The sequence below is a fragment of the Rhincodon typus genome, chromosome 1, assembly GCF_021869965.1.
Source record: "Rhincodon typus isolate 14 chromosome 1, sRhiTyp1.1, whole genome shotgun sequence".
NCBI classification, from domain to species: domain Eukaryota; kingdom Metazoa; phylum Chordata; class Chondrichthyes; order Orectolobiformes; family Rhincodontidae; genus Rhincodon; species Rhincodon typus.
In genome coordinates, this window is record NC_063332.1 from 82620189 (window position 1) to 82643254 (window position 23066).

The 23066-nt window shown below is 38.2% G+C and overlaps 1 protein-coding gene across 1 annotated transcript in view; it reads left to right on the forward strand.

Annotated features, from left to right (window-relative positions):
* Positions 1-23066, forward strand: part of LOC109916449 (probable phospholipid-transporting ATPase IA) — a 274955-nt gene that overhangs the window by 26828 nt on the left and 225061 nt on the right. The window contains exons 6-9 of the mRNA XM_048600569.1: positions 3411-3480; positions 7671-7798; positions 17745-17856; positions 20330-20495. Of these exons, the coding sequence (XP_048456526.1) occupies positions 3411-3480; positions 7671-7798; positions 17745-17856; positions 20330-20495 (476 nt within the window). The remainder of the gene's footprint in view (positions 1-3410; positions 3481-7670; positions 7799-17744; positions 17857-20329; positions 20496-23066) is intronic.

Genomic DNA, 23066 nt, shown 5'->3' on the forward strand with positions numbered 1-23066 from the left:
AGTCCCCCTTCCAGGTGAAAAACCTCAAAACTTTCCTCTTAAACTTTTGCTATTTAGCTTAAATCTATGCTCCCTGGTTATTGTCTCCTCTACCAATGGAAAATGTGCCCTTCTATAAGGTCACTTCATTTATTTATCAGCCATAGTTGCCATTGCAGTATATAATAATTTTTAATTATTTGAAAAGTGCTGCCACAATATGTTGTACTTATATTATTTTGAAATAGTTGTACATTTAAGTTTTCTCATTACAAATGGCTGTTTTTTTTAAGAAGATCTTTTATTTGGTTATTTATGCAGCCAGCTTAAACAAATTCAGGCTGAATTCCAAAAAGTTGTTTTTTTAAAAAAGTGCACTACTATTTATAATGAAGAATATGGGACTCAAAAATTGAGTTTTTACAAAATTCAGCTTAGTGCCCATAGTTTTTTTGCAGAACCATTTTCTTGGAGACTCTTTCTTTGAAACCTTTTTAGATGTTTTGTTTTGCAAAATCCATTTTCTGTTCTAGTCACATAAGACCTACATTTCCTCCATAAGTAAAAACTGAATATTGCGCATTTTCATTTAGCAGTAGCAGAGCTTCAGTTATGCACAACACTTGCTCTCAATTGCTGTTCTGCCTTAAAATCATAATTGAAAGATTAATTTTGTTGCCAATGTGTTTACATTTGATCGAAAACCAAAACAGTGAACTACCAATGTAACATTGAGATGGAGATTTTTTTATTAACATGAGGTTTGAAATTAATTTCAACACTTTTTCATATACTGGTGTGTCCAGTTGTGGAGCTTGGCTGGCTAACTATTATTGAATATTGCCACCTCTTAAAAACCAGTACTTCAAAATCACCAGAAGCCATCAAATTAATATATTTCCTTGACTAATTGAAAATTTAAGTTTTTCCGATCGTTTAAATTGCTGTACTGAGTTCATTTACTATGCTTTACAAAACGAATTTGGTGCAATTTATAAGGAAAATTTAGTTCTGTAAAATTTAGTTATTAAAAAGAGTTCCTGTTATAAATATTCATTGTGTACAGATCCTTCTGCAAATGGCACTTTTAAAACAAACTAGCTAATCCTTGGATGTTATGGTTGCATCTGACATGAACAAAATGGATTTTGAAAAATTATATAGCAAAGAAATTTTAATTGTTTTTTTTTTCATTTTCTATATAACCAATCAATTTGCTTTTTGACTTTCTCCCATTACATTTTCCATCATTACCTTATCCCTTCCCATTAATTGTGTCTTTGTGTGTACGTCCTAACCCTCTATCTGCTGGGATTAATATAGGTGGCAGTGGGGGAGATTGTGAAGGTGACCAATGGGGAACATCTCCCAGCTGACCTCGTCATTCTGTCATCAAGGTCAGATTTGATTTAGGGAATATAATACTGTAGCATTTAAAGCAGCAGTGGGTCCTCAAAAGCAGCCCAAAGTGGCCATTTGTAATTCTTCTTCAAATGTACTTCAGTCCACATTGTGTATCAAATTCCTACATAAATTTTCATTACTGACAGAAATGACCTTGTTTGGTGGTGTTGCCAGAAGGACCAGGGATTTAAAAAAAAAAAAAAAATTTGCTCCTTGTCTCTAATGCAATGTAACTTGCTCACTGACTGAGATGGTATGAAAGTTTGTCCTTAGACTTCCTCCAGTGCTATTGCCTACAAAATTCTAAAGTGTACAAAGGCAAGCCCCCTCGGGCTTTCTATAATTCCTGCTTCTGGGAAGTGTCTGGTCTCTGTTTGCCTCTCTGTGGCAGCATAGTTGAGATTAAGAACTTCTCTTATAGTATCTGTCTGTAATTCTGTAGTGCAGTAAATTGCAGTTGCAATAGGTAGTAATGCACCCAAGTAATTTTCATTGCACTGAGATGTCACAATAATCTAAACCTTGACACAGACCTGTCAGAACAAAATGTAACGTAAATGTATTTTCCAAATTGAATTTTATTAAATAAAAATATCTAAATGTCTAAATATCTTTGTCTAAGATAAATAGTTCACTAATATCCCTTCTTATCCAAAATACTCAATAGTACTTTAATTTTGTAACACCAAAGTTGAATATAGTTATGTTTAATTATTGCTTAATATACAGAGAACAATGCATTGAAGAGGTAATAGATGAACTGATAGTGATACCATGAAAAAAATACTAATTTTGGAAATGAAGTAGGCTATGTCAAAATGATTACTTGCAGAAAGCCAGCTGCTACTACTTACCCTGTAAAGCAAAATATTTTAAGGTTATTTACATCTTGTAATTTAAAGCTGAAGCAAAATTTGCATTTCTAAAAAAATAATTTCATCAATTTCAGCTGTTTTTGGAGATACCCTGTTAAATAATATATTTCCCAGTGGGTTTTATAAACCCACTAGAGGACCCACTGTACTTCTCTGAATGTTCTCTTTTGCATGTTATTTAATCTATAACTTCTCACTTTCTGTATTTTGTGACAAGCTGCATGTTGCTGTGGCAAATATAACTACTACAGTACTGCAATTGCACTTCAGGGTGTAGCATACTAATCAGGAAGCTTGCTGCACAGTTCTATTTTTCTGACTTCTATCTGTTAACTGTTTTGTAGCTTCATTGCTGTGTAAACTGATGTGCTTTTATGAAATGTAATTCTGATTGTTTTACATATACTATTTTGCCTTTTTGGATGATGCTTTTCCTGTCCCACTCCCTTTTGGTTAACAGGTACACAAAATCTTTTCTTGCACATGTAACATATGCATGAGCTATTAACCTTATTGCAGTATGCAAAGTTCCCAGGGCACATCTTTGTGAATAATCAAAGAACTGATCCTTCAGTATAATTGGCTGTTTTCATTATTTTAATGAAATAATGAGGAGTTCTTTCCTCCTCCATCTTTAATATCCAGGGGAGTAGAATCTGCAAGATGTGTTTTAAGGAATGAGTGCAAAACACTTTGAAGTGTTTTATTATCTGCAGTGCAAAATTATATTTTTAAAAAAAACATCTTTGGTCCATTCCACCTACTTCTGTATAACCATTAACTAATTTTACGCATAACTTAATTAATAAAATAAATGATTTCAAAAAGTGATCCAGTATTCTATTGACACTTTCACATGTTCACTTTATTTTTGAATATTTCCTCTTCAAGTTTCTGCAATTTTAAATGCATTATACTGCAACAAATTTACTGCAACATTATGAACAGTTTTATAATGGTTAGCCATGAAGTTGATGAGAAACTAAAGATGTGTTTTGAATGAAGAATACTGTACTGACGTAAGGAATGAAAAACACCTCTTTCTCTGTTGGAGTTCAGTTCTGTCAGTAAATAAATGCTTCAGCTTTGCAAGTTTTTCTGAAGTGTTTTAAACTGTTCAAATTTTCATCAACTTATTCTGTTTCATGTCAGTGAACCACAGGCAATGTGTTACATTGAAACTTCCAACTTAGATGGAGAAACAAATCTTAAGATCCGTCAGGTAAGATTTTCATCTATGTTGGTATTTTGAGGAACATAACTATCTGAACTGTTTCAAATTAAATCCAGTTATAGGAAAGCCATTTCTTTGTCGCAGTTTGGTTTATTTATGAGTAAGTAAAATAACTAAAACTTTGAAAATGCGGAGTCTAGCTTTAGCGGCGTCTGTTGTGAGAGAAATAGATTTGGAGTTTCATGGTGATCTATTGGCAATACTGCAAAATTTTAGAGATGACCAGGTAGAAGCAAGTACAGAGGCAATGAAATCTGGAAGCGGGCATAAGGAAGGATCTGTGATATGACGGATGGCAGATTGAATGTTGGATAACCTTGCGGTCCATGCCTCCAATTCCTTCATCAGTGTTCGTGAGTTTGTCCTGCCCCTGCTGCGGGACAGACTGGTCATGGATGATGACAGTGGTATACAGTCAGGAAGGAGTGGTCCTGGGAGTCTTCAACATTTACTCTGACCTCGATGATGACTCTCAACATGAACATATCAAACATGAACAAGGAAACAGCCTTTAGATTATTACATTTTGCCTTCCGTCACCTGAAGAATCAATTTTTTCCACATGGAACACCATTGTAGGAAGTACTAAAGGTAGCAAAGTTACAGGAAGTACGTTGGTGGATTTCAATGTCCACCATTTGGTACCACCATTACGGAGTCCTTAAGAAATAGACTAGCCACGTAAACATTGAGGCTACAAGAGAAAATAGAGGCCAGGAATTTCAGTGAGTAATTCATCTCCTGACTCCCAAAAGCCTGTCCTCCATCTACAAGGCACAAATCAGGAGTATGATAGAATACTCCCTACTTGCCTGGATGAGTGCAAGTCATCAATAATCAAGGATTGACACCATCCAGGACAAAGCAGCTCACTACATTGGCACCACATCCAGAAACATTCACTCTTTCTACCAGTGACACAGCATAGCAGGGTGTGAACAATCTACAAGATGCACTGCTCCATAGACCGTAACATTCTAATCCTTGACCACTACCATCTAGAAGGACAAGGGTAGCAGATACATGGCAACATCACCACCTCCAAGCCACTTACCATCCATGGAAATACATCACTGTTCCTTCAGTGTCTCCAGGTCAAAACCCTGAAACTCCCTCTTTGACACTATTGTGTGTACACCTGTGCCATATAACTGCAGTGATTCAGGAGGGAGTTCACGACAACCTTTTCAAGGACAGCTAGGGATGGGCAATAAATGCTTGCCCAGTTGTTTTCTTCGTTCTCATGTCCTTCTAGGAGCTAGTGGTTGTGGTTTGGAAGGTACAGTTTGAGAAACCTTGGTAAATTTTTGCAACGTTATCTTGTAGATATCAAACACTGCTACTACTGAGTACTGAGAGAACCACCAACCATTTGTAGTTCCAACGCTTACCATGCCCCCATCAAGCTGTTACGACAGGTCATACCCATGAATGATGATGAAGGAAACTTGGAGTTTGGCTGTAAAGCCATTTGGTTTTTTATTCTTCTTGCCTTCCACCATTTTGCAGCTGTTCCAGTGAAGTATAACACTGCTATTTACTTGACAACATGGAAAACAGTCCATCGTACCCTCAAATTGGTGATTAAATCCAATCAGACCAATTACTAATTTGTTAATGTCCACTCATTGCTCTCCAAACACTAACTCAACAATAACTATTCACTGAGATAACAAGGTGTAGAGCTGGATGAACACAGCAGGCCAAGCAGCATCATAGGAGCAGAAAGGCTGACATTTCGGGCCTAGACCCTTCTTCAGAAATGGGGGAGGGGAAGGGGGTTCTGAAATAAATAGGGAGAGAGGGGGAGGCGGATAGAAGATGGATAGAGGAGAAGATAGGTGGAGAGGAAACAGACAGGTCGTAGAGGTGGGGATGGAGCCAGTAAAGGTGAGTGTAGGTGGGAGTTCGGGAGGGCATAGGTCAGAGAACTGTTTTGTTTACGTTTTGTCATTCATAGAGCTCACTACAGGTTTTGGTCCAAATATGGACAAGGGCTGAAACCCAAATGTGACTGCTGTTGACATTGACAAAAGAATGTAGGAAATGCGAGCAGCGGTAGGTCATTTGGCCCCTCAAGCTTCTCCTGCTATTCAACAAGGTCATAGCTGATTTGCTTTAGACCTCAACTCCTCTATCATGCCAGATCAGCATTGTCATCGGCTCCCTAATATTTCTAAACTCTATGTACTTCCTATTTAAATACCTCTAATAATTTAGCCTTTGCAGCACTCTGGGGTGGAGAATTTCAGCATTCAGTGCCCACTGGGAGAAGACATTTGGAGTCTGTGATGTTTTGTGATGACACTATGGCTTCAAGAGGAGTATTTTATCCCATTTTTATGAAGAGAGATTGAGGCAGAGATATCAAGTGATCTGTTCGTACCAATAAAGTACACAGCTTATTAGGCCTTAAGTTTTTTTTTAAAAGTTGAAAGAATAGAAGCAGCATGAAGGGGTGGGGTCATGTTCCCACGGAACCAGGATTTTAGTTTTAACTTGCAGTAACTGTTGGGGTTTGGAAGCTGTTATACATTTCTCCCTGCTACAGCAAAATGCTTGATTCTCTCTCTGACTCTGAGTTTTCGCTTAATGTACTTTCTTCCTAGACTGGAGAATTGCATGTGAGACAACCTATTTTAATGAATTTGCCTTTGCCAAGCATGTTTTTATGGGATGTTACTCTTTTGGGACAGTTGCTGTTTAGTTGTTAATCTATTAATCTGTTACATTTTCCAATAGAATTAAGTTATTCTAATTCATCTTTCTTTTGATTTGTATTTTAACTATAACATAAGAATGAAATGTGTTTTGCTTCAAGCCTGGTTGTTTGATCAATCAAATTGCATCCAGCGCACAATGTCTTACGTTTGCCTTAATTTTTGTTTAAAAAGTTGTCGTCTAGACTATCTTCTTAATATACTTTGAAGGGGTTTGGTCTGGCCCATAACAATTTTAAGTGTGTACCCACTTATTCTGTAAATATGCCCTCCTTTCCCCCCCACCCGCACCCAGATCTCTTTGTATTGTACGTTTTGGAGTCTCTTTCCATTTAAATAATAGTTGATCCTTTTATTCTTCCTACCAAAATGTTTTGCCTCACACATGGATAAATTGGAAGACTGTTTTCAACTAATATCTCTTGGTGGTTTAGCATTAAGTCCACTGTTTAGTTTTAAGCTGCTCCATACAGATCAGGAAATGGCCAAATTTGATTTTCTAACTTTCATCAATTTAGCTGATCTTACCTGTGGTAGTGTTAAGTTTATTATGCTTGATCGATGTGTGCATGGATCATAAAGTTTGCTGAAGTTCTCACTCGGGTAGAAAAGAAGCATTTCAGGGTAAGTTTGATTGCTTGCTGATATTCACAGTCTGGACTAAGAGCTGAGGAAGAAATGCTTAAACGAGGAATATATTTGCAAATGGCGCTATGCCCTTGGCTACTTGGTACCTTCGGATGAGGATGCAGTTGCATGTGGGAGAATATTTGTCTATATCTTGCACTTCAAGATCTGGAGTGGCACGGGAACAAGGGAGAATATACTCATTTCTGGTGGATTAATGGCAAATATCAATCTATTCTTTGTAGCTCATAGGAAAGCACAGTAGGTTTTTGGGTCAAAATTAACTTTTGAAATTATGAACACTTGAAAGTTTGGCTGAATACCTGCTTTGTATACAGTCACTGAGGAACAAAATATTCAATCATGATGCTGGGACAATACTATAAGCCTTGCCTTGTTTGAAGTGCTGTAACCCTCAAGGGTATGGGAAAAGAGCTGGAATGTGGGATTTGATTGAATATCCCACTGAAGATCTGAAAGATCATCTTCCATGATGTAAAGCTTTTCATGATTTACTGTTTGAACATGAAGAATCAATATAATGAGCAATCAATTATACATTATAAAGCCACAGAAAGCTCTAAAAGAAACCTCCAAGTATAACAGACTGAAAAAATATATTACTCTTCTTTGTGTTACACTAAAATATTCTGGATTTGACCTACATTTTACGTGGCTGTACATTTTACATGGGCCAACATCCTCTAGCCACCTAAATAAACCAATGTTAAGATTAATACATCATATATTAATAAAACAAATTAAAAGATAACTGTGATCAGTAATAAGATTTTAATGACAAGTAAATTTCTGACTTTTTTTCTTCTCAAGGGTCTATCTCAGACAGCAGAGATAAAGGATATTGATAGTTTGATGAATTTATCTGGGAAACTTGAGTGCGAGAGTCCTAATCGACACTTGTATGACTTTGTGGGCAATATTCGCTTTGATGGAAAAAGGTACAGTAAGCTGAAGAAAAAGATGCATTTAAATGATGGCACTTATTTTCTGCTCAGAAGAATGCCTGCAAATGTAACTGATGATTATGGTGAATGAATGTTGCTTTTGTCAGTGTTTAAATCTTGAGAGGAGAACTTTCTGTATTCTTGTTTCCAAGTAACCAATACTGTAATCCTAGTCCTCCCTGGAGTTCTGTAAAAATTAGTATTCAATTAGTATTATTCCTTTCTTAAAGTGATACATTCTGTTTTTTGCAATTATCTCAACTATTTTTGAGCATGACCTCATTGTACCTTCTGCTAATTTATTTTGTCACTGGTATTTTATTTCGTTTTCTTGGTGAGTAAAGTTGTTCCTTTCATTTATCTTACATTAGGTTTGATAGTCTATCATGATTCCATAAAGTTTTGATGTTGAGGTGCTACTGTGCGTTTGTAGATAGTCTGAGGATAAAATCCCTAAGCTCAGTTGCTAAAGGAGATGTTAATTGACTGAATCAGTAAGTAGGGTTGTAGCTCCTTCAGTTGCACCACTTCAGATTTTTGCTCTGGGTGTGCGAGCTGGATTCAGTCAGACCAAGAGACCTGAGAAGAACCAGAGGCTACCTGATTCCTGAGCTGATCTGGGTGGAATGCCTGTCTTGGTACTCCATCGTTGCAAATAAAAAAAAAAGAACAAGAACAAAAGAGAAATACGGCACAGGAACAGGCCCTTCGGACCTCTAGGCCTGTGCTGATCATCACGCCCTGACTAAACTAAAAAACAAATGTGCCCTTTTTTGGTACATATCCCACTATTCCCTCCATATTCATTTAACCATCCAGATGCCTCTTAAATGTTGCCAAAGTGCCCACTTCCACCACCTCTTCTGACAGTGCTTTCCAGGCTCCTACCACTCTCTGCGTGAAAAACTTTCCTCACACATCTCCCTTAAGCTTTCTCCCTGTCGCCTTGAAACTGCACCCCTTGTAATTGAAACTTCAGTCCTGGGAAAAAGCCTCTGACTATCCACCCTATCTATTCCTCTTACAATTTTGTAGCCCTCTATCGGGTCTCCTCTCAGCTGCCGTCTTTCCAGTGAAAACAATCCTGGTCTTTTTAACCTTTCCTCATAGCCAATGTCCTCGAGACCAGGCAACATCCTAATGAACCTTCTGTGCACTCTCTCCAAATTCCACATCCTTCTAGTGGTATGGCGACCAAAACTGCACACAATACTCCAAATGTGGCCTAACAAGAGTTTTATATAGCTGCAACATGTTTTGCCAGCTCTTGTACTCCATGCCCCGGCTGATGAGGGCAAGCATGCCATATGCCGCCTTAATCACCCTGGCTACCTGTGTTGCCACTTTTAGGGAACTGTGGACCTGAACGCCCAGATCCATCTGTATGTTAATGTTCCTAAGGGTTCTGCCATTTACAGTATAATTCACACCTAAATTTGATCCTCCAAAATGCATCACCTTGCATTTGGCTAGATTAAACTCCACCTGCCATTTCTGTGCCCAAGTCGCCAATCTATTTATATCCTGTTGTGTCCTTTCACAATTGTCAGCACCTCAGCAGCTCAGTCAATCATTGTGTCATCTGCAAACATACTAATCAGACCATCCACATTTTCCTCCAAATCATTAATATATACTACAAATAACAGAGTAGCTAGGACTGATCCCTGTGGAACACCACTAGTTACCGTCTCCATTCTGAAAAACACCCTTCCACTTCTAGCCCCTGTCTTCTATGACCAAGCCAGTTTTGTATCTGTCTAGTCAGCCTACCCTGAATCCCATGTGATTTTAGTTTTTCACCAATCAGCCTTGTGGGACTTTATCATATAAACTACATCCGCAGCTCTTCCTTCATCAATTATCTTTGTTACCTCTTCAAAAAATTCAATCAGGTTAGTGAGACATTACCCTCCCTGTATGAAACCATGCTGCCTGTCACAGACTAGTCCGTTTTCTTCCAAATGTGCACATATCCTGCCCCTTGGTATCTTCTCCAACAGCTTCCCCACCACAGATGTCAAACTCACAGGCTTATAATTTCCTCGATTGTCTCTGCTTCCTCTCCTAAACAAGAGAACAACATTGGCTAATCTCCAGTCATCTGGAACCTTGCTTGTGGTCAAGGAGGATGTGAAGATATCTGCTAATGCCGCAGCTATTTCTTCCCTTGCCTCTCGCATAAACCTGGGATAGATCCCGTCTGGCCCTGGGGACTTATCTACCTTAATGCAATTTAGAATACCCAAAACTTCCTCCTTTTAATATATTGACATTCTCTAGAGTATTCACACACTCATCCCTGACCTCAACATCAGTCATGTCCTTCTCCTCGGTGAATATCAATACAAAGTGCTCATTAAGGGTCTCTCCCACTTCCTGTGGTTCCACACATGACTTCCCTCCTTTGTCCATGAGGGGATCTACTCTTTCCTTTGCTACCCTTTTTCTTCTAATATATGCATAAGAAGCCTTGGGATTCTCCTTGATCTTGTTTGCTAAAGACATTTCATGGCTCCTTTTAGCCTTCCTAATTCTACGTTTAAGCTCCTTCCTAATTTCTCTATACTCCTCAAAGGCGTTGTCAGTTTGTAGCTGCCTAGACCTGTCGTATGCTTCCTTTTTCCTTTTGACTCAGTTTACAATTTCCCTTGTCATCCATGGTTCTTGGATCCTGCCATTCCTATCCTTCAGTTTTGCAGGGACATGCATGTCCTGCACTTTAATCAATTGGTCTTTAAAAGCCTCTCACATGCCAGACGTAGATTTGCCCTCAAATAATTGCCCTCAATTCACATTCCCCAGTTCTTGTCTAATTTTGATGTAATTGGCCCTTGCCCACTTAAGCACGCTTACCCAAGGGCCATTCTTGTCCTGTCCATGACTACTCGAAATCTTATGGAATTATGATCACTCAGCCCAAAATGCTGTCCTAGTGAAACACAATCAGCTGTCCTGGCTCATTCCCTACTACCAACTCTAGTATGACCGCTTCTCTGGTTGGATTGTCAATATACTGTCTCAAAAAGCCCTCCTGGACACATCTAACAAATGGCTCTCCATCTGAGCCCCTGCCTCAAAAGGAGTCCCAGTCAGTAAGAGGAAAGTTGAAGTCACCCACCACAACTACCCTGCTTTTTTCACACCTTTCTGTTATCTGACTACATATCTGCTTCTCTCTCACATGAGCTGTTGGGAGATCTATAGAAAACTCCCAACGTTGTGATTTCACCATTCTTATTCCTGAGCTCGACTCATAATGTCTCAGTGAAAGATTCCTACAATGTGTCCTCCCTCAACACAGGTGTGATGTAGTCCCTAATCAGCAATGCAACTTCCCCATCCCTTTCTGTCCAATCTAAAACAGCGGTATCCTGGAATGTTCAGCTGCCAGTCCTGTCCCTCCTTTAAGCATGTCTCTGTAATGGCAATAACATCATAATTCCATGCAGTTATCCATTCTTAGTTCATCTGACTTACCCATTATACTTCTTGTGTTGAAGTAACTGCGCTCCAGACCTCCAGTCCCTCTGAGCCCCATGACTTCCCTCTGCCTGCTCTTAATCTGCACTGTGCATATCTCAGTCTCTCCTTTGTGTTGAGTCTGTGCACTTACTGGCCTGTTGTTCTGGTTCCCACCCCTGCCATGCTAGTTTAAACCCTCCCAAAAAGCTCTAGCAAACCTCCCGCCCAGGATTTGGTGCTCCTCCAGTTCAGGTGCAAACCATCCTTGTACAAAAAGAACAAAAGAGAAAGTTTAGATTAAAAAAGAAACACCCCTTTAACTCACTGTCACTCTCCATATGCCGTATCTATGACAACCTATGCCTCTGCAGCCAACGACATGGCTCCTCAAACTTCTTGTGCCACTCTGCGTCCATTTAGCCAATACTGCATGCCTCTTATACTCTTGTGACAACATATGACCCTTCAGAACCTGATTCCATCTTATGCCCATCTCTTGTGGCCTCTCCTACTGCATATAGTCCCAATAATCTCTGGCTCTTCATAGCCCTGTGCCAACTTGGCGCAACGCATCCCCCACCTTTCCCTTCTGCTTTAATATTTACACTCCTGTTGCCCATCTTGGGCATTAATCAGAAGAGATCTTGACAGAAATAAAGTTGCAAGACTATTAAGAATGTTACTATTGAAGAAAAACACATTTCCATTGACCACAAAACAGATCATCCAAAACAGCCAAGATGAGAGAACAAATTCCTGATGGAGAACAAACATGTCACTTAAGTGTTTGATGACTAATCCTAAAAAAAGGTCTCTTGTGATTACTACCTTATGTCAAGAAATATTTCTCTCAGTTAGTTAAAAAACTTAAGTCAATAAACATTTATGATCAATAAGCAGCTGTCACTAGCTATCAATATGACCCAAAATGATAGTTTTGGGAATCAGTCATGCAGCACAAACCTGCCAATAATTTTATATAAATGGGCACTGTCAAATAAATAGCAAAATTCTTTTTAAACTGGACAATTCATTAACAACTTTGCCAGTCCCAATGAGTTTTTAACTTGTTGCATACAAGTATGTCCTTTCAATCCCAAAGGCTGTCTTACCTCTCCCAAAGGATACTTATTCTCTACCAAAGATGTCCCAGGATTAGATCCAAAGCGGTACCCATCCTCCCCAAAAGGTATGGCGTAAGGGTGTTCCTCCAATATTATTATAAAATCAGTGCTGGAGAAACTAAGCAGGTCTGACAGTGTCTGTGGAGAGAGAAACAGAGTTAGAATAAGAGCATGTTCCTGCTCTTATTTTCTAGTGTATACAAAAACACCACATTACCAGCTGGACTGACTATCCTAAATTGGTTGTCAGCATGTTTCCTCAGAGTCTAGGTTATGTTGGCCATTTGCAAAATCACATCTCATGTTAGACGCTGTTGCGAGTATTGCATGCACAGGCTTGTTGGGGATTATTGGTACCTTGTTTGGTACTAGAAACTACATATATTATTCTCCAGGGCTCTCTTCGTTGCAAACTGAAAGAACATACTGTACCTGTTTCAACATTTGCTGGTTTATTTCTAATGCCAATGTTCTGATCAATCAGAGCCAACCTGCTTGGTTTGGCAGTTAACTGTCAATCAGAATGAATTGTTGCATCCTCAGACTCCAATTGCCACCCCACTCAGCACTCCCTTCTCATGCAGTAAAAATGTCTGTTTTTCTCTTAAATTTGTATTCTTGCGAATTGCCCCAATTAGTACAAGACAAAAAGCATCAACAATATGTCTTGTCTCTGCAATTTCAAGTAGATCTGTCCTACCAAATGACCGTTTAGTTCATGTTGATTCACTGCTTTCTGCCTTCCAAAATGCATCCACTTTCAGATGCCTGAACTAAATGTCATCAGTTGTGTATCTATGCTTTCCACTAGGTTCTGTTTCGTCATTGCTTACTTAATTTCCAAATGATATGCCAATTAAAACTTGATATTATACATTGTGTAGGTAAATCCAAGCTATTCCATATTGAAGAGAGCATGGGTCCTGTTACTGACCCTGAGTGTGCCATTGTACCTTTTAGCATCAACTGTGGCACTGGTAGCACAATCACCTCTGACGTCTGACACAGGTTATAGATTTAAATCATATTCACAAGATTTGAGCATGCAATCCGGATTGGCACTTGTATGCAGTCCTAGGACTGTCGTGAGTGCTGTCTTTCAGATTATGCCTTAAACCATACTCTTTTTGGTGCATGTAAAAGATCTCATGGCACTATTCAGGTAAGAGCAATGGAGTCTTTCTGATGTCGTGAGCATAGTTTATTCCTCAATCAACATAATTTAAATATTGAAATAAAAACCGAAAATGCTTAACAAACTCAGCTGATCTGGCAGCATCTGTGTAGGGACAGAAACAGAGTTAAGTCCAGAGAATCTTCTTTGGAACTGAATTTCCAACATTTCTGTTTTCATTTCAGATTCCCAGCATCTGCATTATTTTCCCTTCATTTAAAGAGTGAACCTAGTCATTGATCAATTTGTTGTCTGTAGTAACCTTGCTGTGTATAATTCGATTACCACAGTTCCTATTTAATTTGAAATATAGTCACCATTGTATTTTGTTGGCTGTAAAGTGCTTTGGGAGACCCTGAGGTTGGCAAAGGTACTGTGTAATTGGAAGCTGTTTCTTTACAGTCTGAAAGACAACCATTTCTCTCTCTTAGCTGATTTTTCTATCCACTCTGCCACTGACACACTGTCGTCATGGTCTTCAATTTTACTGATATGTCTTTTGAAAATCTGTACATGCAGCAACTGTACTACCCTCTCAACCTTAACCATTATTTTATCAAAGAGTACAATCACATATACCAGGTAGAAGTTGCCGTCAAGAAATCTATCAATGTGACAGTTCATTTTGTCACAGGTTTTATTCTCTGGACTTTTGCCCACCACTGATGTTTTGATGATAAGCCTCTAGCAGTTATTGCATTCTGAGGAAGGGTCACTGGACCCGAAACGTTAACTCTGATTTTTGGTCTTCACAGATGCTGCCAGACCTGCTGAGCTCTTCCAGCAACTTCTGTTTTTGTTCCTGATTCACAGCATCCGCAGTTCTTTCAGTTTTTATTTAGTATGTGACTCACTGCCACATTTCTTCCAGGCATGCCCACCTCAGAGGAGTTCTGTTCCTTTCTCTGGGATTTCCGTTCCAATCTTTCTTCTTGTCCACCGACATTAATTTCACTGTCACTCCTGGTGTTTGACCAGGTATTTGCTAAAACGCGTTTCAACCGCCTTATCAAATTTCTCAGTGACTGCCTCCTGCTCACACTCGCCCCACGTGGATTACAACTGAAGTTTAATCCCTTATGTTTTGAATCCTCCTAGGATCTCTCATATCTCAATGATGTACAACATTCCACAGACGGATGCTCTCGCCACATCCTGAGATCCACACTCAGTGCCATGCAGAGTCACATGCACACTCTTGACTTTCTCTCCAATAGCATTGCAACACGCTGGCTCAGGGTTACACCACTCCACAGTTCCACTTCGCCCTCCGGCTCATTCGTCATGCTAACAGGAAACTTCTTTTCCTTTCAGGCTTCAAGGCCCACAAGGTACAGCAACTCAAAGGTACCCACGCCCCTCTTGAACCTTCCTCTCCTTCCCTTTCCTCTGACTCCATCCCCTCTCCCAGCCCCACCTCCTGTCAGGTATTCACCATCCCTCCTAACCTTCCGCTCTCTGATGCTGAACGTTCTGTACTCAGCAAAGGCCTCAGCTTTATTCCTCTGCGTCATCACCTTAATGAATTCCGGGCACGACATGACGTCACACTCTTCTTCCACCGACTTCATCTCCGTGCCCATTTCTTTGGACAAGAGTCCTCTCCCCATCTCACAGACACCTTCGCCTAGTTCCAGCACTCTCCCTCCACCTGGACCTCTACGCCTGGCCTTTTACCTGCATTCGATCTGTTCATTGAGAACTGCCAATGTGATATTGGTTACCCCAATTTCTCTGCCCCTCTCACCAAATCCAACCAATCTCCCTCCAAACTGACCGTATTCCATACTTACTGTCTCTCTCCTACACGCACACTCACTCTCTCGCCCGCACTCTCACACACATACACTCCCTCTCTTGCTGGCACGTGCACGCACGCATACACAGACTCACTGACTCTCCCCCACGCCACTCAGACCCATGCACACTCTCTCACACACACACGCACATACAGACTCGCTCGCCTGCGCGCACACGCTCTCCACACGTGAAGGTGAATTTGTATTTGAAGATACATTCTATTTTTGTTCAAAAAGCACACAATTTATAGACAGTGAGTCAATATGGCATTTTATAAATTCCTACTTTAGAAAGAAAACCAGTCTGACTCTAAACAAAAACACAGACGGATTCTAACCAAGGCCTCACACCTAACAAGAATTGTCTGACAAAAACGTTACCTCTTCTTTACACTAATAAAACTTGTGGTTCTCTCAGGACAGTGACTTCAAAGGAATTTGGGGATTGACATATAAATATGAATAAATTAAAACCTTCTAACTGATTAAATATTTAACAGCATCTTAGGTTTGTTTAGTACATCCTCATCAGTGATGTCACCTTTTGATCTTTTACTTATAAATTCTATGTCTGATACTACCTCTCTCACTAACATCTGAAGGTGGAGTAAGGCTCCGAAAGCTTGTGATTTTAAATTAAACTGTTGGACCATAACCTGGTGTCATGTGATTTCTGACTTGTCCGCCCCAATCCAACACCGGCACCTCCACATCATGACCTTTTAGACATGACCTCATTATTTCTTTTTATGCTACTCTCTTCTTTGTTCCAACATTGTTAGATTCTTCTTTTCGATGCAAAGTGCTCATTTATTACATCAATTATGTCCCCTGCCAACACACACAAATTATTTCAGTTTCTAATCAGACCCACTGTTCCTTCAGCTATTCTTTCATTAATTTTGGAGATTTGGGCTTGCTGGCCTAGCTGATATTTGCCGCCTGTCAATAACAGTCTTTGACGAGCTGGTAGTGAGCTGCCTGCAACTGATGGTTTTTGGTCTACTTCAAAGGATGATTGGAGTTGTTACGTTGCTGTAGGCTTGAAGTCTCATGTAGAACATAGTGACTAAGGATGTCAAATTTTCTCTCATATAAAACATTACTGAACCAAATGTATGTTGAGAACAGTCTCTGGTAGCTTTTATGATCGTTATTAATGAGTCTAGCCTTTTATTCCAGATTTATGCTTTAAATTCAGATTCCTACAGCTGACATGTTGGGATTTGAATTCATGTCTTTGGACCTTTATTCTCAATCTCTGGATTACTAGTCCAGTGATGTTACTATACTTTATAAAATGGATCTTTTCTCATACACTCTTCTGTGTCTCCATCTTGCTGTCATTCTCAATTATCCTTGGCATACTTGTGTTCTGTTCATCCTCTGCTGCATTATGAAGCCGACATTTCTCATAGTTCTTTATCTTTGATAGTCTAACTCTAGACTGGAATCCCTTTATTGTGAATATCTCTACTTTCTACTTGAACTGTCTCCTCTTTGAAGGCCTTTTTATTGCTCAAATGCAGTTTTCCTTGCTGCTCTTAGATTCTAATCTTTCCAGGTCACATCTGCTTAACTCAATGAAAATATAGTCCTCTTCCAGTTCAATATTTACACATTTGATTGTTTCTTGTTAATTTTCATAACAACTCTAAACCGATGATATTATGATCATTGTTTCCCAAATGCCCTTCTCTTGAAACGTTCTCCAGAATTAAGTCCTTCTTCACTTGTTGAGCTTGAGAATCTTTCCCTTCTTCCCTGACTACATTTCAGGCAGTTTTTTACACACCTACTCACTCTTTATCCTTGCACTTCTGGTTCCCACACTATATGTTGGGATACTTGGAATCCCTAATATCAGTACTCAATTTTTTTTAACATACAAGATCAACATGAAATTCAGTTGCTTTGATATTTAATATTAAGGAGAATTAAAGTAGGCACCGATACATCATAATGTGACATTGTGCTGAGTGGACATTTTATGACCTAAAACTGTTGGTCATCATTTTTGATTCAAATGTTACAGAATTACTCCATACAATGAATGTGATTTTCCAGCTGTACCAAAGCAGTAAAATAGATTTTCCACTAAGCAACAACAGTTGCATTTTCTTTTGTCATGCGAAGTATCAGAAGATGATTATGAAGATTCCGTATTAATTTTATTTGTCTAGAATAATGCCAACTTTTATTTCTGCATGAAACTGACTGGTGTCTTAATTTAAGCCGTAGTGAAAATACTTCAGACCATTTTGTTTACCTGCAGATTTCAATGAGGAAGTTAACCAGAGCTCTAATGCCATTTGCTTATTTACATTTTTAGATTAGACTCACCTCAGGCTTGCATTTTTAATTAATCTCTTTTGTAGCACTTTTCCCTTGGGCCAAGATCAAATCCTTTTGCGAGGTGCTCAACTGAGAAACACCCAGTGGGTTATTGGAATAGTCGTTTATACAGGACATGACACAAAACTTATGCAGGTAGGTTTGAACAGTGTTTTGCTGAAAATATAATTCGTGAGCTTAGGTTTTGAATTGTCACGGTTTTATCTGACTGTTTTATCTGTTTGGCGGTGGGATGGGAGCATGTGTAATCATGGTAAAGATACGTTCTTTTCTGGAATCTCTTTATACTGTAGGTACACTATCTATCATCAATATGATGGATTAGATATCTGTTACCACTTCGGACAGCGAAGTGACCATTACTATGTAATGCTGCTAAGGCAGATGTAAGAACGTGGAGGGATGGGTGGGGTCAGGAGCAAGGAATAAAATAGAAAGATTGAGTTCTTCTTACTGTTTCTGCTACCTCACAACTCCCAAGGTAGCAAAACCATTTTTAATCATGTCGTGGAGCTGCAATGTTGTTGTCATCCCTTGTTAAATATCTTTCATAGAATTCATGGTTGGTAATGGCATATTTCATGATTATAAGTCCATTTTGTAAGTTTATTAGTTTCCATAGTATATAATTGACAGTTAAATTACTAATGACACATAAAGCCAGTAAATCAAACCATTTCAAGTAAAATCACATATAATATAAATGCACAATTCAGGCAGCATTTGTGGAAGAAGAAACAAAGTTAATGTTTCAGGACAAAAGTTAAACCATTTGAAGATCTCTAATTATCGATTATTAGTGTTTAATTGCAAATCTATTCTTCCAGAGCATAGTGGTAAATAGCGCTGGCCAATAATGTTAGATTTTGCATTTCTTTGAGGGGAAAAAAGCTACCACCTTTTTGAGGATTTTTCATGGACAAGCCTTGTCAACAATGCTCATTATCACATGAAAGAATAAAAACATGTCCTGTGAAAATTTCAGCTATTTAAAATATGTCCTTTTTCATGTACATTAGCATGAGCATATATACAATGGTGTTTAAAGTACACTAAGTGTCTAAAACAGAGTCCCTTTTCTGTGAAGATTTGAGTTTTTTGTCTGTAACAAGGATTATGAAACCTTTGGGAACTATGCTGTGGAAGCGTGGATTGAAGCAATTGTGTTCATCATTTTAAATTGCATAACATGGTGGAGAAAAGTATATGGATTAATTTACAAGTCATTTCCAAGTCATTGCAAAATGACTGGATAAAAAAGTGGAAGGCAAAAAGCCAAATCATACCTATTGAGGAAACTTATATCTTCAGTATTGCAAATGTTAAAGTAAAAATAATGTTGCTGAAGTATTGCAAGTAATTGTTTAAAATGCCCCCATGACACTCTTATTTTTACATGAAAAGGATACTGCTTTCAGCTTTTACTTCCATTAGACTGCTTTTGGACTGATGTTGTTCTGTGTACTACTAACACTAGAAAAAAATCAAAGCAGAGAGTAGCTGATGTACAGTTGAATATTCCTTCTGCCTCATAACTGCAGTCAAGCTTCAGCTGTCATTGTGCTGTATTTTGGAGAAAACCTGGAAAATATTATTGTTCTTAGGTGCTACCGATTCCTCAAGTAATCACCCTTGGTTAGTAATAGATTTAGTAATGCAAGTGTTAAGCTTCTGTATTGGAAAATATTGAAGGGAGAACTGTCCAATTTTTCTTGTAACAGTTTAGCCCTAAAATTAAAAATGACAGTATTTTATACAGGTCATATTCCAACACAAAAAGTGTAGGATGCTGTGAGCTTTTGATACTCCTTTTTATAAATATCCCATTTTTATATTTATTAGAAAATTGTTTCCATTGGAAAAAAGGGGAATATGCATTACAAATTGATAACTCCATTTCAGTGCTAAGAATCTACAGACATTACGTAAATACGACTGATAATTCCCTACTTTCATTGTCAGTAGAGTGAACTGCAGGTATCCAATACATCGAGTCAATTTCTGATTCAACTCACGAAATTAGGCCTGTATCTTAATCAGCAGTATTCAAATGTTGTACTACCACGCGACTGTTTTAAAGCTGTTTCATATGTATTCATGTATCCAAAAGATCAGGGTTATTTTTGCAAATTCCTGAAAAGTTTACGTTTAGCACAATTCATTGCAACACCTGGTCATGATTAATTCATCCTGGAGATTTCACCAGCTTTATGGGGTGTGTCTTGTTTCTAATGGAACATTTTCAAACAAGCACAGAAAGATGAATTTTAAGCTATACTGAACATTTTTAAAATTTCACCTTTCTTGTACCAATAACAGCATTTTTGAGAAAAGTGAGCAAAACTATAATGGGTTCAGTTTTTGAATGCATGCCAGGTCATAGAATTTATAGTCAATTTGACATTTTGCTAAGTTGATAAAAAATGAAATTAGTACGTGAAAGCTCTCAAAGAGAGAGGATGTTCATTTGCCTTTTGCTTGGCTTTTCCTTGAAATAATGGAACTTTACAATACATTCTTAACAAGGGTTGTGGTTGTTATAAAAAAAAAACTGCAGTACAATAAATGAAAGGTTTCTCTCTGTAATTTCACATGAATTACTTTGCAGAATACTACACAGGCTCCGCTAAAATTATCAAATGTGGAACGAATCACAAATTTGCAAATCCTCTTATTATTTGGTGTTCTTCTCTTCATGTCTTTGGTGTGTGCCATTGGTTCAACGATATGGACTAGCAGGCATGCTGCAGGAGACTGGTACCTCGACTTGAGTGGTAAGAATTTAAAGAAACATACAAAACTGTCTATTGACTGAGAGTGGTACACTGCTGTTGAGCAATGATGTGCGAGTCTTTTTTCAGACATGTTAGTCATATTACTAATTACAGCAAATATAATTTGTTTGCCCATCTTGAGATTAAATTATGCGAATATGGAATTTCTTAATCAGCTGTTCGTAATTTTCTGACATTTTTTTGATCACTCTACAATTAGACCATTTACATCTGCAAATATCTTCATACACCAGTATTTAGACCATGGTGAGTCTTTGTCCCAAAGCTGTAGGACTAAGGAGACATTTGCAGTACCAGTATAGCATTATTGTGATGTTTCATTATGAATGTTTCTGTGATGTTTTTTGTGGAGCATTGACAGGCAGAAAAGTGAGACTCTTCCTTCCGTAGAGCACCACGTTCTACTGTATTTCAGTGCTGAGTTTGAATCAGATTCGGGAAAGAGGTGACTTGTATAACTTCCAGAATTGATGTAAATCAAAATGACTTCTTACATGTGATGCATTATTGTATAAATACATTCTCAATGAAATACCCATGAGAAGTTAAACTATATGCATCCTATAAATAAAAAATAACTTGGTGATTTCAAGACAATAGTGTCAATGAGAAATTCAAATAAACAGCATAAACCAGTGAAACCTGACTCTTCTAATTTGGTGCTTTGAGGATTTGCTTTTTAAATCATTACTTCTTCAAATCACATATGTGAAATACATGTCAATTACATCAGGTTTAAAGATGTTTAAAATTTATTATGGAATGATTATGGTTAATTTTACAATTTTGCAACTGTATGGGAATTTTATGTGAGGGAGTGAGTTCTTTTAAGGAGAGTTACCTAGAAAAAATGTAAACAAGAAAAAATGCATGGTTTAGTTTTGAGTTCGGTTGACAAACTGAAGAAAATGGAAAAGATTCAGAAAATGAAGAGAAATGTTACCTAATGCAAGTATTTTTCTTCAAAGAACAATTGAGCTTCGTTCCAAATCTGAACATTACTAACCATATTTTGACATTCTTGATTTTGCTGAGTTAAATTTAATTTTAATTTATACCCAGATGTTACAGTTTCATTAAATTTGATTAAGGGGTTACATCTGTCCAATGTCCAAGCTATAAGGGACTGCATATTGGATGCAGTAGCTGGGAATCACACTAAGTATGCGATAGAACGTTTTTTAAAACAAATATCTAGTCCATTCCTTTCCAGAAATTACACTTGTTCACTTGGACCTGATGGGAAGTAACAGTCGAGAGACTGGCCCAAAGCAGTTTTGATTGGCAGTTCAACCAACCAGTTGCTCACACTAAAGTGGAGAAGGATTGGATGTCAAGTGTTTGGCTTGTCGCCCAGCTAAAAAATACTGAAGAGAATTAGTGGGGCCAAGCAAATTTCTATTCTATAATTAAACAAAGAACTGTGGATGCTGGAGATCTGAAACAAAACCAGAACTATTTCTGACGACGAGTCACCATGAAAATCAAAACATTAACTCTACTTGATTTCCATAGATGCTGTCAGACCTGCAGAGTTTCACCAGCAATTTCTGCTTTTGTTATCATTCTAGCTGATCAGGAGCTCTGGAGAAATAGCCAGTTTTAAAACAAAAATAAATTTTCTTTGTCTTTAAAACAAAATCAAACATTACTGTACAGTTTCAAGTAGTATCAAATTCAGCAGGTTTGTTTTTTCTCTAAAAAAGATAATTTTCTTAAAAGTGACTTGGTAAATTACATTTGACATTAAGATCATAAGACCAGATAGGTACAAAATTAGGCTATTTGGTGCATCAAGTCTGCTCTGTCATTTGATCAGGATTGATATGTTTCTCAACCCCATTCTCCTGCCTTGTTCCCATAACCTTTGATCCCCTTGCTAATCAATGACGACAAGACAAACACTCATGACGTCAAGTGACCATTGGCCCCTTCCACCTCCCCCATTCGAAGATTAGTTTTCATTCCTTTTGAGGACGAAAGCCGGCTTATCTTTGAAACCATTGCAGTTATAATAAGGTAGTTGAACCAAGCCATACTAGGCTATAAAGATGGAAACCTTAATCTAGATTATATTAGTTATTATCAGAATCGCCTTTGAAGACCAGGTAAGATTTTTGAATAGTTACCAAACATCTACATTCAGGACAAAGAAAGCTCTTTTTTTCAGTTCTCAAGTGCATAGTAGTCCCTTTATTCTGAGTGAAAAATGTTAGTTTAATGTTGTTTCCATCTCCTAGGCATGCATGAATACCAGACCCTAATGATGCATGGTAGTCTTGATGTGTCAGCATTTCTGAATCCTTTCTCCCCTCAATACACCTCCATTGATTACATCTGTCCAGCCCAAACCACTGAGGTATTGGTGGAAACATATTCCTCGATAGCGTTGAATGCAGCACAGATTGATGGCAGGAAAGAAAATTTGGAGTGACAGTAGAAAGTTTGCAGGCCACCATTTCAGAGATATGTTTACAAGGAGATCAAAGTTAGGAACTAAATATTTAGGGATGTGTGAGTTTTCAAAAGGACAGGCAAGAACGGAAAGGT